At 42.4% G+C, this 17,763-nt stretch overlaps 1 protein-coding gene across 1 annotated transcript in view; it reads left to right on the top strand.

The window, feature by feature from the left end:
- Positions 1–17,763, top strand: part of LOC144822036 (CD5 antigen-like) — a 211,064-nt gene that overhangs the window by 75,051 nt on the left and 118,250 nt on the right. The window contains exon 3 of the mRNA XM_078679105.1: positions 4,576–4,896. Within this exon, the coding sequence (XP_078535231.1) occupies positions 4,576–4,896 (321 nt within the window). The remainder of the gene's footprint in view (positions 1–4,575; positions 4,897–17,763) is intronic.

A 17,763-nucleotide genomic window follows, 5' to 3' on the forward strand; every position in this document is an offset into this window, starting at 1 on the left:
TACCACTCCTGGTACCTAATAGATTACATATTGGGCGCAACCATGCCCTGCGAGGGGCAGAATACGCAGGGCACACAAATAGCATGTGACCAATTGATTCCAAGGGGGCCGGACAACAGGGACAAGAGGCCTTTCCACCGTTTGACCACCTGGATGTGAATGCTCTAATTGATATGCTACCAATTTTAAGCTAAAAATAGAGCTTTCTATCCAGTGGCTTAGTTATGTCGTCCCAGAATGTTTCTAAGATAATCACATCTTTAAAATCCAGGAAAATCCCTGTAAGTGAAAGTGGAGCAGTATTCCTACAAGCCCAGTACATACCCTTTAAAACCTTTTTCCGTGGAAACCTAGCGTTGAGTGGTTCCTCCCACAGCTCTTGCATTCCTAACTCCACAAGGATCCCACCAACGCCAAATAACCATTTGATTTTGTGAAAGGTATCACTTTCGATTATATCCATGAGTCCTGCAGCAAATATTCTTAGTTCAGGAGTTGACCATAAGCGTCTCCAGTATAAAAGTGGTTGCAAGTTGGCAATAAGTTTAATTGGTCTCATTCCTAAATCATAGAAAACAGGACGCATAGGGGTACTCTGGGGTAAATTAATAAGATTCAGTAGGATCCTATTTTCAGATGCTGTCATATTACCTAGATTCTCAAATCCCCAAATCTCTACGTCGTAAAGCGCTGAGCTAAACACCTTTGCGTCGTAAACCTGGGACCAGTTTCACTACATCACCCCCATCAGCCAGGCTAGCCTGAATCCAGTGACACAGTGAGCCCGGGACAGACGTCTGGGCATAACCGGCACACTTAGGGAGAGAAAGCAAAACAGCCACAGATGATGGACGGAATGTTGAGCAAACTCCCAGGTTTTTTGCTGAGCTACCCGGGGTTTTTGGTTTAGGGTAGCCCGCTGGCCACAAATCATCTTGAAAATTTGGCGGGAAGTCCCATAGAGAAGGACCTCTGATTTTTCCTCATTACATTTAAGATGAGCCTGGGACAGCCAATTAAAGACTTTCATCAGGCAGTTTCTAGCTGATTCCACAGAAGTCTCATCTTTCTTCCAAGTGAAAAGCAGCTGGGTGTCGTCAGCGTAAGCTATAATTTTGGCACCCAATCCTTCCGTCAAATATATGGGAGCAGTCCAGCCCAAACTGCCTAGCCAGGTCCTCCTTGGATCGGAAACAAGCATCCTGGGACTGGTATCAGGGCATTACTCCTCATCAGCCAGTAACACAGTGAACCCAGGACAGACGTCTAGGCATACCCGGCTCACTTAGGAAGAGAAAGCAAAACACCCACAGACGATGATCGTAATGTAGAGCAAATCAAACATTCACTCCCAGTCAAGATTTCTGGGACCAGTTTTACTCCATCCCAACCATCAGCTGGGCTAGCTTGAATCCAGTGACACAGTGAGTATACCTAGCAAACTTAGGGAGAGAAAGTAAAAAACACACAGATGATGGACAGAATGCAGAGCAAATCAAACATTCACCTCCAGTCAAGATATCTGGGTTAATTCCAATATTTTTTTCTCACCATGCCACCCCAATTTGGACCTAGCCACATGCAAATGAGTCTTGATTCTGTGCCTCATGGGAACAGTTCAGCCCAAAGGGCCAAGCCAAGTCCACCCTGGACCAGAAATAAGCATTTTTGGACCAGTTTCAGGGCATCACCCCTCATCAGCCAGGCTAGTTCGAATCCAGTGACACACTAAGCCAGGGTCCCGTGTCTGGTCATGCCCAGTGCACTTAGGGCGAAAAAGCAAAAGACACAGAGATAATGGATGGAATGCAGAGCAAATCAAAGATTCACCCAGGTAAAGAGACGTGGGTCATTCGATCATTCTTTTGCTCACAATGCCACCCCAGTTTGGTACCAGCGAGGGGAGGATAACTCAAACGTAAGTTACCTCTGACATCCCTGGTGTTTGTGCCGTAAGTTCGTTCGGTCGGATAAAGAGAAAAGACACCGTAGTGCTGTGTGCACCCACACGGTCACAAGGAGAGTCACTAGGTTGCCGACATCTTCCGTGGGCCCAAGCCACGCCCCTCAATAAAATTCCTATTCTGACCTCCCTATAGCATTAGTGATTTGACTCACTCCTTCTGTCATTCTTTCATGACCGAGGGGTCATTCACACAGTGTGATTGACAGAGCAGAGCCTTTACCATGACCAGTCTCATGCCACCCTGCCAGGATATGAGTGGAGGTAGGAAGCCATGTTGCCGGCTGTCCCCCTGCCATGGGTACTGGTTGCAGACCCCTGCTCTGGTAAAGCCTGACTGCTCTTTGCCACTCTACCAGGACTGAGGTAAGGATTTATTAGTGTCAATCCAAGGATCATCTTTGGGGTATCCTGTTAGTATTACATGGTGAGGCCAAACCAGCATCACCGCATAATACTCCACTCTCCTAGAACCTTTGCGTTGCATGTGTGCGGGAGTGCAAAGCACACGTCTAATCTGTGGGGTATTTCATTGTTTTTAACAGCATCGAAACATGCAATGGAAGGGGTTGCTTCCTTCACAACCCCTGTGCTGGACAGACCACACTCACCACCGCAGCTGTTTGTGAGGTTGTGCATCATAGACGGCACCATTATAGTGCCCCTGCCTACACAATGACAACAGCAGGAGTCCATTGATAGTGAATATGGCCTCATGCTGTTCTCCTCTTCACATATTGCAGGGCAGCAACTTTCGCAAAGAATTATGGATCTGGGCCGCATCATTTACCCATTGCACCCTCAGCTCCTGCTCAGGGTCTCACTTTCTATGGCATGACCTGGTGCCATTTCATGATGCCATGCTGGCACAGGGTGGGTGCAGACATTGAACAGAAAGAGTCAGTCCCAGCCCTGTGTTTCCAGGCGCTGCTGTCTGCACCCCCTGCACTGACTCAGAGACATTCCCAATTAGTATATGTGATGGAGACAGGGAAAAGAAATGCCCAGACCCCTTATGCACCGGCACAGTGCACACAACAGGAGCATGATTCAGCATCTTTGCTATCACTACTGAACAAATCAAGCACCTTGAAACCCCCCTGGATACTGCTGGGGGTCTCCAGAGGAGTCTAGGCGCCACGTTAGCCCTCCTATCTTTTGCCTCAGGTTATTTGTGTTCTACTAGTGCCGGGACACCTCCTCGAGAGGTAGCTGTTCGCGCTGTATAAAATCCAGTATTATTATTATTATTATTATGTCTGTGTGTAATGCCCCTCAGTGCTTGCTTTTGTAAATATCACAACGCTCTCAATGCAGAGGTGTACTGTAATTTACAATATGAATTGTATCAAATAAATATATCTCTCCACCCACAACATTCACATCATATTTCTTAGTGTTATTTACAATGAAGTTTTATTTTCCAGACTTTTCTTTATCACTCTCTTTCTCTCTGCCTCTCTTGTTCTCCCCCCTTCTCTCTCATTCTCTCTCTTCCTTTCTCACTCTTGCTCTACCCTCTCTAATGTTCTTTTTAGCTCATTCTCTATCTTTTCCTTTCCCTCTCTTCTTTGCTCTGCTTGTCTCTCGCTCTTTCTCTCACTATTTCTCTCTCTCACTCTTTCTATCTTTCTCTCTCTCTCTTTCTGTCTCTCTCACTCTTTCTGTCTCTCTCTCTTCTCTCGGCCTCACTTTTCCTATTTTGCCCTCCTTCTTTCTCTCATGCTCTCTCTGCCTATCTTTCTGCTCTCTCCCTCTATCACACTCTTGTTTTCTCTCTCTTGATCTTGTCACTAGTTTTCTTCATTCCTACCCCTGTCTCGTTCTCTATCTTCCTCTGACTTGTTATCTCTCCCTTCCCATTTCTCTCTTCTGTGCGCTGTCTCCTTTTCTCTTTCTCTCTCCTGCCTCTTTTTGTCTCTTGGTTTTCCTCTCACCCTCCGTATCTCTTGTCCTCACTCTTTTTTTGTTCTTTGTCATTCCCACTTTTCATTCCTCTATTGTTCTCTCTCCCTCTCTTACTCTCTCTTGCACCATCTCTATCTCTTTTGTTTCTTTCCGCTTTCTCCCTCTTTCTCTCTCCATCTCACGTTCTTGTTCTCTCCCTTTCTCTCATTCTTTCTTTCTTTTCCTCATTTGTTCTCCCCCTCTCTTTCTCATCTATCTCTCATGTTCACTCTTGTTCTCTGTCCTTCTCTTTACTCTCCCTTGACCCATCTTTAGCTCTCTATCTCCCCAGTTCTCTCTTCTCCTTTCTCTTGTTCTTGCAGTTCCTCTCTTGTTCTCACCCTCTCTTTCATATCTCTCTCTTCTGCTCTCTCTTGTTCTCCCTCTCTCTCTATCTGTCACTCTCTCTTTCTCTTCCTCTATTGTTCCTCCTCTCTTTCTAATCTCTCTCTTGCTCACTGTTGTTCACCCTTCCTCTATCTGTCACTCTCTCATTATCTTTCTCTGTCTCTAACATTCTATGTCTCTGTCTCTCAGCCTCCTCCTTGCCTCTCTGTGATTGGGTGAGATTCATATGAGGAGACTGTGCTGCTGGGAGGGGTTCCCAATTATTACATTTCTGTTCTGATAACTAAGTAAACTTTCATTTCTCTGTTTCTTTGCAGTTGATACAGATGTTGTTCGTCTCTCTAATGCTGCGGATCCTTGTGCTGGGGTTGTGCTGGTTACTGTAGATGGCTTAGAAGGAATAGTCTGTGACGTGTCTTGGGATATGAATGATGCCGCTGTGGTCTGCAGACAGCTGGGGTGCGGAGCGCCAATCTCAGCGCCTGGAGGCTCTGTCTACGGAGCTTTGAGAAACAAGCCTCCTGTTATGTTCAGTGTGGGCTGCAGAGGAGACGAGCCCAGCTTGTTCCAGTGTCCCTACAGCACCAGAGAACAACCATATTGTTTTCAAAAAAGGGATGCGTCAGTGCAGTGCACAGGTAAGAAACGCATCAGATCCTAGCAGGTAAGTCTAAAAAATCAGAACCTATGGAAGTAAATTGTGACTAACCAGGCTTCTTCATGGCTCTTGATTGCTTTTTAGGGCTCGCCTGGCGTTGCAGCGCGAAGCGCTGCCGCTAGGGAGCCTTATTGTCGCTGTGTTGCCTCCCCAAGTGGTACAGACCGGTGCACGAGCAAACACCGGTCTGTGAACGCGCGAGCAGCAGGGAACGCCAACGTGCACACTCACGGCGTCACGCTCCTGCCCTCCCGCGTCTCTTCCAAGGCGCGCTCCAGGCCGACTTGTTCCTGATTTGCATTCTCTTTTCCGAACTGCCTGCTCTATGCTTATATTGACAAAACAAATACCTTTTAGTATAAAACCTGCCGAAGTCGTGTCGTTAAGCCTAAGACAGTAGAGCTGTGCTGGAGAGGTGGCGTGGTAGGCAGGGGTGCAAGATTTTCACTCATCCGTAATGTAACATAATAAATGTCACTACAGCGAAATGTCCATTAAGAATATGTTTTTGCAAAATTGTGTAGGCTGAAAACTATACCAAGAAGCGATTCACTAAACCAAGAACTAACACATCAAGTGAAGAGAGCATTACTACAGATCAGGATATTGCAACAACTCGTCCTCCTATCGCTAAAACAGCATCAATAACAGTCACCCTAGGATCGTCGGACAACCAAACGAGAGGTAGTGCTGGAGCATCTACTTCGACATCTACTGACTCGTCTTATTTATTACAGGTCTCTCAGACGGGGCAACCTCCGCCTGCAACGTCTGCAACACAGAAATCACAACCGCTACAAGACTCAACAAGCGGCCAACCAGGAGAGGACAGAGGAAAAGTATTAAGAAGTGGGAAGAATGTAGCTTGATCATTAATATCTCATCTACGGAATTGACCAAACAACAATTATCCACCCTTAATAAGGGGATGAGCTTTGTTCCCACCAATGACACCACCTTATTATCTACCAAAGTGGCATTGTATAAACTTGTACGCAAGTTAAGATTACGCCATTATTTTTCGAACATTTTACAAGCATGCGAGGATGTGAATAGAACATCTGATGACAGTAGATTTAAACCTAAAAGCGTGTATCAAGCGCCAGTGTCACATAAAATCATAGACTTATTTGAAGAGACAGTCAAGCGTGACTTGATCAATCAATCAATCAATCAATGCATTTATATAGCGCACTACTCACCCGGAGGGTCTCAAGGCGCTGGGGGGGGCGGAGAGGGGGGGTCTGCTACTGCTCGAACAGCCAGGTCTTGAGCTGTTTCCTGAAGGCAAGGTGGTCCTGGGTCAGGCAGAGGTGGGTCGGGAGGGAGTTCCAAGTCTTGGCGGCCAGGTAGGAGAAGGACTTTCCTCCTGTGGTGGCTCTTCGGATCCGGGGGACGGCGGCGAGGGCGTGGCTGGTCGATCGGAGCAGGCGTGTGGGAGCGTAGAAGTTGAGGCGGCTGTTGAGGTATGCTGGTCCTTGGTTGTGCAGGGCTTTGTGTGCGTGGGTGAGGAGACGGAAGGTGATTCTTTTGTTGACCGGGAGCCAGTGCAGGTCTCTCAGGTGTCCGGAGATGTGGCTGCGACGGGGGATGTCCAGGATGAGTCGTGCTGAGGTGTTCTGGATCCGCTGGAGTCTTTTCTGGAGTTTGGTGGTGGTTCCGGCGTAGAGGGAGTTGCCGTAGTCCAGACGGCTGGTGACGAGGGCCTGGGTGACCGTCTTCCTGGTCTCGGTGGGGAGCCACCGGAAGATCTTACATAGCATGCGCAGGACGTTGAATCATGAAGAGGAGACGGTGTTGACTTGTCTGGTCATGGAGAGGGACGAGTCCAGGATGAAGCCCAGGTTGCGTGCGTGGTCTGTTGGTTTGGGTGCGCTGCCCAGGGCGGGGGGCCACCAGGAGTCGTCCCATATAAGATATATGTCTACCACAAGAGCCAACTTCAATAAACATGAACAACGCACCATTCAGAATATCACCCAAGATGGCAAACTCACACAGAAACCAGCGGACAAGGGAGGTGCACTTGTTGTTGACACTGATTATTATTCCCGAAAAGTTGATGAGCATGTCAATGATACTATCACATACCTTAAGCTTGATAGTGACCCCACCAATGTCTTACAGAGAATTCTGCACGATTATTTACAGCAGGCTAAAGATGCAGAAATAATCGATGATGATCAGGTGACTTACCTCACTACGCAGAACACCAAGAGACCACACCTGTACATGACCCCAAAAATACATAAGCGTCCCACAGATCCACCCTTTCGACCTATCGTGGCGGGATGTAGTTCCATCTTTGATTCTGTTGGAAATATCTTGATTACTATTTGCAGAAATTTGTGCAAGTATGGTGCACCTATATTAAGGATACAACGCATTTCCTTAATAAAATAGAGACAATACAAGACATGTACAGTCAAGACTGGATATTGTGCACTATTGACGTCACTGCATTATATACGTCGATTAATCATGAAGAAGGCATGGAAGCCACAGGATGGGCATTATTGCAATTAGATCTTTCGCAAGATAGAAGTGTATTTCTTTTGAAACTGTTACATTTCTGTCTTAACAACAGCTATTTCAAATGGAAGGACACATATTATGGTCAAATGACCGGCACCAGCATGGGATTTTCTGGGGCACCAGCTTATGCGAATATTTTTATGTCCAAATTTGAGGAAAATCACATTCTATCAGATCAGGCGTGGCAGAAAGGTCTGGTTCAATACAGTCGATACATCGACGATATATTTTTGATCTGGAACAAAGACCGAGCTGAATTGCAAAGATTGATATCACAACTTAATTAGAAGAATCCAAGGATTCAGTTCACACACACAATCAGTAGCAGTGAGGTAAATTACTTGGATGTGAAGATTGTAAACGAAGAACAGAATCGTATACTTTCCACAGACATCTACACGAAGCCTACAGATCGGAATAATACTCTTTTGTTCACAAGCTTTCATCCTAAAAGCCTCATTACCAATTTGCCATATTCGCATTTCCTAAGAATTAAAAGGATATGTGCTGATCCAGAGACATTTAATAGGCAGGTCCAATTACACCGCACCAGGTTTGAACAAAGAGGGTATCCTCCAGAGATATTGGACCAAACCATTGACAGATTGGCGATCGTCGATAGACAAACCTTACTGAATCCTATGCAGAGACCACAAAAACAAGGTATTACATTTGTATCAAAATACTCGACAGATTCCAGCAGAATCAAAAAGATTATTCTGAAGAGATGGGAACTATTACAAACTGAAAATGATTTCAAAGGGCTTTTTCTAGAGAAACCAGTTTTTGCCTATACTAGGGGAAGAAATTTGATGGATATCATGAGAACCCCTCACAGGAAGAATACTGTCAATGGACATAAAGGAACCTTGCGTTGTCTCAACTGTGTTCACTGCAATAATATAATAACAGGCAACAGCATAGTACATCCTACATCTGGCAAAAAAATACAGTTGAGCCATTCTGGCGATTGTAACACCACAAATATTGTTTACCGTTTGAAATGCCCGTGCGGCAAGCTGTATATAGGTAAAACGGAACGTAAATTCAAGACAAGGCTCACCGAGCACAAGAGCAATTTCAGATGTCAAAGCAGAACAACATCCGTTGCCATCCACTGGATTGAAGCAAAACACAACATTGCTCAACTTAGAGCCCAGATTATCGAAGTTGTGGCCAAACAGGAAGGCCGTGATAACAATGCTAAACTTCTCCAGAGGGAACTGTTCTGGATTGAACATCGGAGCACGTTGATACCGAACGGTCTTAATGACAGAGTTGATTATAGTTGTTTCTTATAGAGTTAGATTAATGTATTCTGTTTATTCCTTCTTTGTTCCTTCTGTTCTATTACCATACTATACATTTTGGATCTCTCACCGTATGTCCTCCTACATCTATGCCAGTATTTTACGCCTGATAACCATTAATGGTTTTTCCTTACATGTCACAGAATAGTAAGCTCATATTCTAGATTATCACATTCATCATATCAAACAGCATTCTCTTTAGGCCACACTTTAGAACTGTTGATAGGATATAGGCATACACTTTTGCTTATTTATGACCATTTATTTGGATCATCATTCAGGCATATTTGCATGGAATTGTTTTTTACGCATGAAGTATTATTCATTGTTGATCCTTAGATTGTGATTACCTATGATAGAGGGCATGTAGTACATGAAGTAAAAAAACGTCTACTAAGGGGACTCTGTGAACATGACGAAACGTAGGGAATTGTGTATATAATTAGCTAGTGGACGGTTAATATATGTAAACTTTCATCCTCATCGAGTAAGTGTTTAAAGAGAACATTTTCAGTTATTTATCTTCAGATTGTAACTACCTCGGTAGAGTGTAGGGGCTTCTTCCATACTTTCCATTACTTAGGATTTGTTCGAAATTAGTGTAGTGAACCTACAACGATGCAGGGGTTATCATACATTATTCTCATACACTATGGATATAGGGTTAACAGTCTTTTCGATCCTTTGAACAGAGGTTAAAAGGTATTATTCCATCTTGATATACTTCTTCCGTATATGAGACCCCTCAACCTCGCACGTCTCTCTGTGAACTTTACCGTTGATGTTATGTTATGATAGGGTTAAGTTGTTCAGGATGGTTTGTGTGCAGTTAGGTTTTATGGTTGTTGTTCACTATGGGTTATATGATAAGACATATTTCCCAGCACCTTAATCACGAAAGATCTTTTCAGAATAAGGATTAGGTATGTTTAATTAAACTACATATCCCACAATGCTTGTCACACTCAAGCTTTAGTTGCACTATTTAAGTCTGTATGGTATCCTTCCGCGGGATCTTCACATTCACGTCGAACATCATAGAGTCGTATAGCAACAGATAGCTGTCGGTAAGAACTCCGCTTTGCAATTTTTTACACAGTTCTGCACATGATGAGAATCAGCCGGCCCCCACCGCTCATCCGAGTTTTCTCTGTGTTTTATCGTTTTAGCCCCAGAGGCTCGCAGCATTATTTACTGTCGAAAGCACGTAAGCTGGCACATCGTATTAAGTTTCAGGAACAGTCTAACAAATATTTTCAGGTACTGCGGATGTTATGTTTTTTTTATCAGCTACACGTTATAATTAGGTCATTGTTTTCATTCCATTAAATGTCGTGTATTTGAATGCAGTATCTGCAAGGTCAGCAATCGCTGACATGTGAAAGAATTTATTTTCTCGAGAAGAGCTCGGTTTTAGTAACTGATCATCATGAAGTCCTCGCAATAATAAATGTTTTGACATTTTGGCATTCCCTTGATGTTTTATAGATCCCGTCTTGTCACCGCATATAACACTTGCAGTTAAGAAGTTATCGTGATAAAGTAGTATCAAGGTAGGCAACACGCACCACCCGAGCCATTTAGAAACACTTTCTTTCTAATGCACAGACTTTTCAACTGCATATATTTAGTTTATTTAAAGTGAAGCTTACTGTCAGTCTCGGTTTGATGATGCTTACTGATTTTTTTAAGCATACTCAGGTCGTATGAGGAGGGTTAGGTTTTGATATCGTATGAAGTACACGGTTCCTTAACACAGCACACAGTTATATTTTTTCCCGCAATGTGACCATAACTGATTACTGTGTTGATTCGAGTTGACGTACTGTGATTATAGACCCGCTATCATATAAAAGATGGGTGTTATGCATCTGATAGCTGAGTCCATTGCATTTTGAGTATTACAATTATAGGCATTCATAAGATGGTTGTTATGCATTTAGATCCATAAATTGTTCCCATTCCACTCCTAGGTCTATAAACAGGAAAGTTCACTTAACAGCTGGGGATGAGGTTTGTGAGATGTGTCCATTAATGAGGAGTAATTCACTTGTTATTTTCAATTCTTTTACGGTGATTAGCATTTCTATGACTTAGATGTCATCCCTGCATTTGACTAGAGGTCCATTTACCATTATCATTTACTATTGTTCTGATCCCCCCATGTGCTTGTGCTATGTTTAATAGTATCAAGGACTCCATAGTGATGATTATGCATTTATGTTTCTTCTAGGTATTCGCCCCTGAAGAAGGGAACAGGGTTCCCGAAATGCATTGGGCGACGCTTCTTCGCAAGTTTTGTTAGCACTGTAATATTCCATGTATTATATGAAATTGACAGCTATGTGATTCTATAAAATATGTTAGAATGTATTGTACTGTAGCAAGATACTGCTATATGTATACATTGAGAGCATCTTAGTATCAAAGCAAATACTGATGCCAAAATTAAAATTGTGTTTGATAAATCAGATTTCAACTAAATAAATCGGTACATACCTTGAGTATTCAAAAGACCATATAGTATCTGAGTATCATTGTTTAATGGTTTAAAAGATTGAGAATGTATTTCTCGTGGCACTGTGCATCCTGCAGGTAGGCTTTTGCTTACTTTCACTAATTCTGTCTTTCACATGCTGTGTAGCCAACACAGTCAGCAGTTTGCATCCTTATGTTTAAAATAGTCTACTATTCATAAACTAGGTCAGAACTGAGTGCTCCTCTCTCCCCCACATTTAGTAACAATATCATTGTATGCAGATTTTGTTCATGTATTGGTTTTGCTAGATAACCCATACAAAGAGCAATACAGTCTACTACTCTTTAAAAAATCTTGCATCACAAACAATTTGGATGCCTAAATGTTTTTTTATATCCGGTAAGCTTTTGAAATTTATTGTGACTTTATCACTGGATGGTCTATCCTACTCGCGGATGCTACCCGTAGTTGCTAAATAGTGCACAGAGTTTTCCACAGTCCTTGTGTTTTACCTGCTAGATTGTCTTTAGTAGAAAAGGAAAGCAGAAAATCTGTTAGCTGCACTCCTGAAAATATTTGGATTGTCTGGTTTTTGTGCTAAAAATCTTTCTTAAAAAACACGCGATTGCAAGAGGTAATTCTTTTGTATGTTGGCCGATATGTAGTGCGCATCGTCTTGTAGACAGCTATATTTTACAGAGCACCATAGTCTGAACTGGAATACACCAGCTTTATCAAGAACCCAGTACAAGGGCAAAGACAACTTAAACATTTTATCCTAAGGAATTGAATTAAAGAGCTGCTCGAAGAGAATGGGATCTAGGGGGAGGATACAGTGGTAAATAAATAATCTGGACCATAGCAGTACAAAATTAGTACCTATATTTAGATATAATTTAGTATATGGAATTCATTAGCATTGTTCACCTGCTCAGATACTCTGACGAACATAGGCTACTGAGATGATACAGGGAAACAAATGTCTGTCGTGATCAGATCATCTTAATCTGAGCTGCCTACTGTAGCCAGAGCAGCTATTTCCACCATATGTATGCATCATTACCACTGCTGTAGTCTGTCACTTGAGCTATTGTACTAGATTGGAATGATAAGAGTAACTCCCTGAATATTGCTGCGTCCTGTACTTAGTTGCAGTGAGAGAACTCTTGATCCTGTGCATGTGACGGATCCTTTTTCATCATTCAACCATAGTGAGTTAAGGAAAATCATCTGATTAGGAGGTTATTGTATCAAAGGCCATTACCCATCTTTGATCCAGTGAATTGTCATTCTTTGAAGCTTCCCAATCGTACACTGGCTAATATTTGGAAGAATTTGTATTGTAAATTTTCCCTTTTTTAGGTCTGAAAACTAGCCAGAATTCATGTCCTGGCAAACAGCCCATCAGCATTTGCTTTAAGCAACTTCACATCCACCACACAAAGCCAACACTCAACATCTCCCTGCAAGCAAATAGATAAATGCTAACCTTGATGCACAGATATAAGCTGAATTTTAAATACATTGTGTAGTACTGGATGATTGAGAGATCTTATCAACTTTGACCCAAATAAACTCTAATTTAGGCATTAGAGAATCATCCTATGTAGGTGTTAAGGGGTATGTACCAATCATGCCACCATGCAGTTGTGAGGTTGTTTTGCAAAAATGATACCCTCCGTGTGAGGGGTCATATTGTATGTGGACAGAAACGAGCCAAAACCATGACCTTGACTTTTTCAGTAGGACATTGATTAGCACATTTTGACGGAGGTGGTTGCAGTATTTGTGTACAGTGCCAACCAACACCAAAAGAACCCTAAAACCCCCAGATATTTTCAAAATATTGAGACCGAGGAGAATCCAGGGAGGCATGACATGCACCAGTATCTGTTACTTAATATTTCCTTACTTTCATGTGAACTAAAATATTGAAATTATTTTGTGCTCTAGAAAAAATTAAAGGGGGACAGAGGGACAAATTCTCCCTCCCCCCCATACACACACATCATTTCCACTCATGTGGAAATGAGAGAGGATAGATCGAGGGATTGTCCATGATCAATTCAATTCTTTATTTGGATTTAAACACAAATCCATAAAAGAGCAGCAATAAATGAATCATAATTTAATTAATCTAAAATATTCAATAAAAATATAAAATGCACATTATTTATCTAAAAACATACTTATTTACACATTCACTATCAGAGGATGTAGTTTAGCAAAGCAACAATTCAGAATAAATAAACTCATATGTCAATGTCCCTTTTATAAAATTGTACATAAAATGTCCAGGGATTCTATTGATTTCAACCTGTAACTTTTGGTTTGAAAAACGCAGTGTAAACAATTCTCAGAGATCTTCATGAATAACCTTTAAGCGCAAATCATCCAAATAGGATAAAGAGTGTCGTCTTCCAAGGGGCTTTTTGATGTAATCAAGAGTAACACAAATGTTGTGTAAGTTTAAGAGGTATTTCAAAAAGCAAAGTGCCAATTCATAAGGAATAATACCTTGAGAAAAAACAAGCATTGGAAATGCAATATGTCTCGCCTTTTATTAAGTTAAAGCCATTTGCTTTGCTATAGAATACCATTAGCAAAGCAAATGGCTTTAACTTAATCAAAGGCGAGACCTATTGCATTTTCAATGCTTGTTGTTTCTTGTACTTTGTGAAACCCTGTGTAATTACACAGACTCTTCACTCTTTCTCACTTCCTGGATACTACCTCAAGGCCCAAGTCAGTCACTCACTTACCGATCTGGCCCTAGTGGCTCCTGTCCTCCCATTTTTTGTGCCCTCATACAAACATGGCATTTGAGCATAAGCCTCCTCCTGCTCATTGAGCATTCTTTAAAGTTCAATTGGTTCAATATGTCACCAATTGAACTTTAAAGAATGCCGTTGGATACATACCACAGAGGTGACTACTCATGGTCTCAATGAGCAGGAGGAGACGTATGCTCAAATGATTAGAATATGACATGGCACATGATTAGAGCTCTATGAGCCCCTCCCAAAGGGTCGCCACAGTTGAAACTACTTGACCATCTCCTAGCTCTCCCATATAGATTCCAACCAGAGTCAGTTCCTGAGCAAGGTCGTTAGTCAGATATAGGAGAGTTTCAACACATGTGTAGGTGGAATTTTAACACCAACAGGAATCTCCGCACTCACGTAGGGTCCCACCCTATAGTTCACAACATTCGGTTTTTTAGATTTGAGATTAAAATACATGATGTGCCCAATTGAAAAATAATTTATGTTCAATATGTTATATGCCTAAATGTATAAATTTGATTTCTTTTGAAAAAACAGTATAAGGCAATTCAACCATTAGAATGTAAACCAGACGTATAGGCCACAACTATATCACATCTATGCAAGTGACAATGTTTTGAAAGTGTATAACTTCTGTTTGAGTAGGATCAATGTGAAGTACATAACCAATGCGCTTATGTATTGTTTGACTCCACTATCACTTTGATACTTCCGATTCTACGCTACAAATAATTTATAATAACATGTACGTGGTCGGACTGGTTAACTCATTTCCTGTTTATATGATAACAATAGTATCCATGTTGTTAGAACCAGATTCGTGTAACGTGACCATGATGTATTTACAGTTGTCTCCAGTACCACGATCATACATGTTAAAACGTTATTCTCGGTATTTGTCTTGATGAACATGCGCGACCCGAGACACACACCCTTGAACTAGCTTTAGATATTGGATATTATCGGTTCTCATACGCACAATTGCAACTCCATTGACAGTTAGAAGCCTGATATATCAGAATCCATTGAGAACACTCCTTTTTTCCCACGGATACCCTCAATAACATTGACGCAAGGCTATAGACTCTTATCAGGTAAACGTGACAGTTTGCTTAGTCACGTTTGACACGCGCGTACGGAGGTTCCGGCGCATGTCAAATAGCGGTACCCGAGAAACGCCCATCATTCACGAAGCAGTTTCTGAAGGAGATGGTCGCCCTTTGCCGTTTGCTCAAGTAAGTGTAGGAAAGCAGTAGGCTTCTAGAAATGTAGCATTCCTTGCAATTCATGTAGCACTGAGAGGTTTCCTCGTGTAATTAACAACTGTAAGAGTGGGCCATCGCATGATTGCATGTATGTCTTTCCAGCATTAGTCACCAAACCCTTTGACTTGTATCATCACGCTGACGGCGTTAAACACAATAACTTTACCGCGGCATCCTCGAGTATTGTGCGGCTCGCAATAACTTTGTGCCACGAATATAGGGTTATCCTTACCCGAGTGGTAACCACACTCTTTTGCCTTACATCACACTATCGGCATGCAAACCCGATTGCTTCACCATGTTATCTTCGTGTCTTGAGTGGCCCACATCGCCCACAAATTAAGACCACTCGCTTTCTTATAGCATAAAAGGCCACTTTATTCAGGATATATGAATTTCCCATCAGATAACCGTTTATTGATATTATAACATGTAATTTGGCAATTGAACTCAAAACCATTTATTTTATTATAAATCTGAATTTATACCGAAACCATCAAACATATATATTTTCTTGTATTCAAACTTAACATAACTTCCCCAACATTTTCTTTCCATCTTTCCCCTCATTTGTTCTCTAGAAGTCCCCCTAGCTAACTAATAACTGGAGAATCCCGCTCTAGACTTTTCCTCCCCGATGGTTTTATGCCACCCAGGAAAACCAAAGAGTTTTCCTGGCCCCACCTAAGTACCTAAACTAAATCCCTTCACAATTTTGAGTTGCACCTCAGATCGACCTGCAATTCCTGAGCCAGCATATCCCTAAGCTCAACCAAATAGTAGGCCATGCCCAAATGTGACAGATGTACACCGTCATCTCTAAAGAGATGACCTTCACTGCTTGTGATATTCTCATGTACAATAACCCCGATCTGCATGACTTTGCAAAATACTCTCATAGCTTTGTTCAACTTACGCCGAGCCTTTTCAACTGCAGCATGACATCTGGCCTGTTGCCATGATTGTCTATAAATGAATTTAGTCCATATTAAGCGAGTGGTCGGCCAATTTGTTTTGAGGACCGCTAAGTCCAGTTGCATCTGTTTGATAAGTGTGTGGCCCGATAAATTCACCAAATCGTTTTCTCCTAAATGGATAAGAAGATAGTCCGGGCAACCTCTTACATGGAACATCTGCGTTAACGTTGGGAACAATTCAGTCCATTTCATTCCTCAATTCATGCCGGGCGCTAGGAATACCCAGTTAGCGTCCATAAATCTGTTTTTCTGCAAACAGGGCTGCCCATTTTACAAATGAATGGCCTACCATCCACGTCTGCCTTTTAAATCTCGAATTCACTCCCCGGACAGTACCTGAAAGAAAATAGAAATTAGTCTGGTGCAAACAAGCGCGCCACCATCCCAAAACAGTTATTTTCGCACATATGGCTTGTAACTGCTAGACTTCCATCTGCCAATACACTTCAGGACATCTAAACCCAGTCCCAACCTAGCTGCCTCCGTTGCTGCCCCTATACGAAATGAATGCGTGGCAAAACCTTGCGGGTTCTCTGACAAAAACGTTAATGCTCTCCTCAATACTGCTAAGAATTGTGAACTCGTTATTTTATCTCCAGACTCATGAATGAAAATGTGCCCTTGTTGAAAAGTATGCAAAGGAGAAAATTGAACCCATTCTTGTACAGGACAGCAATATGAAATACCACTGCTAATTAGAAAGACCCATGTACCCCGGCCCAACTGGTCAGTTTTGGACTTCCTAACCCATATGCCTATCCTGTGTTCCATGACTGAAATCTCTGTGCTGCATAAACCTCTGTCTCTCCCCGCACCCAGTACTTCAGAAACCCCGAACGCACCAAAGAACATCCAAATCATTGCTAATCTAAAGCGCCCAACTACCCAAAGATCATAACAAAACAATTCTAACTGCTCCAATAATTGTTGTAATAGGTCAAAGGTAATGGGCGCTCGCAGCTGCTGAAACTTAACTGTCCTCCTCTGGAGTCCCCTCAACATTCTCTTAACCAAACTATTATCAACTGGGTCGAAACCCCACAACAGTTGACCATAAAAAGATAAACCTGACAACTTTCCAGCAATGGTCGTGTGAGATAACCCTTTATCTATCAACGTAAGAGCGAAATCACAAATGTTACCCCTCTCCTGACCCACTTGTCCTGACCCGCCTACCACTTGTGTATAGTGTAAGAACTCCTGCCATGCTTGTACATAACTTCTTCTAGTCGAAGGGGCAATTGACTGCTCAACTAGCTGTACGATCCTCATTCCCCTAGGGCCCAAAGGTTGAGTGGCACTTTCGTTTTGGTGATATCTGCCCCTGGCCACAGCTCGCGTAACTTCTGCCAATGAAAGCGGGAATGAGCATCAGCAATGGAATTGTTAACCCCGGGGACATGCTTAGCTTTGAAGATCATGTTGAAACGCAAACTCAAAAGCATGAACATTCTCAACAATTGCCACACTCTGACATCCTTGGCCTTCTGATTGT

This window comes from Lissotriton helveticus, chromosome 3_1 (assembly GCF_964261635.1).
Source record: "Lissotriton helveticus chromosome 3_1, aLisHel1.1, whole genome shotgun sequence".
Lineage (NCBI taxonomy): Eukaryota > Metazoa > Chordata > Amphibia > Caudata > Salamandridae > Lissotriton > Lissotriton helveticus.